Source organism: Mastomys coucha, unplaced genomic scaffold, assembly GCF_008632895.1.
Source record: "Mastomys coucha isolate ucsf_1 unplaced genomic scaffold, UCSF_Mcou_1 pScaffold24, whole genome shotgun sequence".
Taxonomy (NCBI): Eukaryota; Metazoa; Chordata; class Mammalia; order Rodentia; family Muridae; genus Mastomys; species Mastomys coucha.
Genome location: NW_022196907.1, coordinates 139,344 through 140,931, shown reverse-complemented (window position 1 = coordinate 140,931; position 1,588 = coordinate 139,344). Strand labels below are relative to the sequence as shown.

The 1,588-nt window shown below is 37.9% G+C and overlaps 1 protein-coding gene across 1 annotated transcript in view; it reads right to left on the bottom strand.

The window, feature by feature from the left end:
- Positions 1-341: 341 nt before the first annotated feature.
- Cwf19l2 (CWF19 like cell cycle control factor 2) overlaps positions 342-1,588 on the bottom strand; it is a 64,375-nt gene continuing 63,128 nt past the window's right edge. Inside the window, exon 19 of the mRNA XM_031346424.1 lies at positions 342-379. Within this exon, the coding sequence (XP_031202284.1) occupies positions 342-379 (38 nt within the window). The remainder of the gene's footprint in view (positions 380-1,588) is intronic.

Below are 1,588 nucleotides of genomic sequence, written 5' to 3'. Positions count from 1 at the left end.
TAATGTTGCTGTAAGAAGCTAGCTTTGTGGAAATTTGCTTCAACGAAACTGAAGTTTATTATTGGTGTGTGAAGGTTTAAATCTATTTGCTCACTATTTGTCCCACTTAAACTTTGCTTTTTCATCATCCTTTCTGTTATTTTTATCTCATCTTTTTTGTTTTGATCAACTGATTCTCTCATATATACATCCCAGTCTCCCCTCCCAATCACTCCTTCTCCACATTCCATCAAAAAAGGGAAAGCCTCTTGGGATATCAACCAAACAAGGCATATCAAGTTGCAATAAGACTAAGCACCACACTTCATATTAAGGCTGGCAACCCAGTTAAGAGAAGGGTCCTAAAAGTAGGCAATAGCATCAGCATCAGCCATACTCCCTGTTAGGAATCCCATAAAATACAAAGGTAAATAACTATCATACATATGCAGAGGACCTAGGTTAGATCTATTCAGGCTCCCTAATTGTTGGAATAGTGAACCCCTAGAAGTCCAAGTTTATTGATTCCATGGGTTTTTCTGTGGTGTTCTTGACCCTTGTAGAACTTCCTCTCCTTCTTCCACCTAATAGTTGACTGTGGACCTCTGCATTTGTTTCCATAAGTTGCTGGATGGAACCTCTCTGACTATGGCAGTCTCCTGTCTGGCATTCATAGCAGAATATCATTAGTAATCATTTCTTTACTTTTATTATTTTATTGGATAATTTCTTTATTTACATTTCTATTATTATTATTATTATTATTATTATTATTAATTATTATTATTATTACTACCTGGTATGTTTTGTTTTATCCTAGGTCTTTGGGCCATCCAGATTGTAGTTTCTGGTCCTCCAGGTAGTGATGGCAGTAGGCTCCCTCACATGGCATGGGTCTCAAGATGGACCAGCCATTGCTTGGCCACTTCCATAATTTCGGTGCAACCTTTACTTCAGCACATCATGATGGCAGGACAAAATGCAGCTTGAACATGTAAGTAACAAATCTATATAGAATATTCCAGAGCCAACATCTGCAGTATAAAGAACAGAAGTCCTCAACAAACAACTTGAATCAACTCCAGATATTTAAGCCACTTTAACCAAGGACCTAAATAAAAATCATAAAGTCAAGTCAAATCATCAAAAGTCCCAGCCAATCCCTAAAGCTGTTGTCTGTATGTGGGATATATTCCTCTAGCTGGGCTGCCTTGTCTGGCCTTGGTGGGAGAGGAAGTGCCTAACCTCAAAGAGACTTGAAGTGTTGGGTTAGGGGTATACCAAGAGGGAATACCACCTGTTCAGAGGAGAAAGGGATGGGAAGATGAGGGAAGGATTGTGGGAAGGGGTGACCTGGAGAGAGGCAATGAGCAGGATATAAAGTGAATAAGTTAAAAAATAATAAATTTAATTAAAAAAAAAGCCCCAGCCATAAAATACAAGATAATAGCTACTATTACAAATCATGGAGGTTTTGAGAAATTGAGTGCGCATCAAGAAGTAACTGGAGAATTCAAGGCTCATATTTGAACATAGTAAAAAAATATACAGAAAACCAGTAGCCAACATCAAACTAAATGGAGAGAAACTTGAAGCAATCCCACTAAAA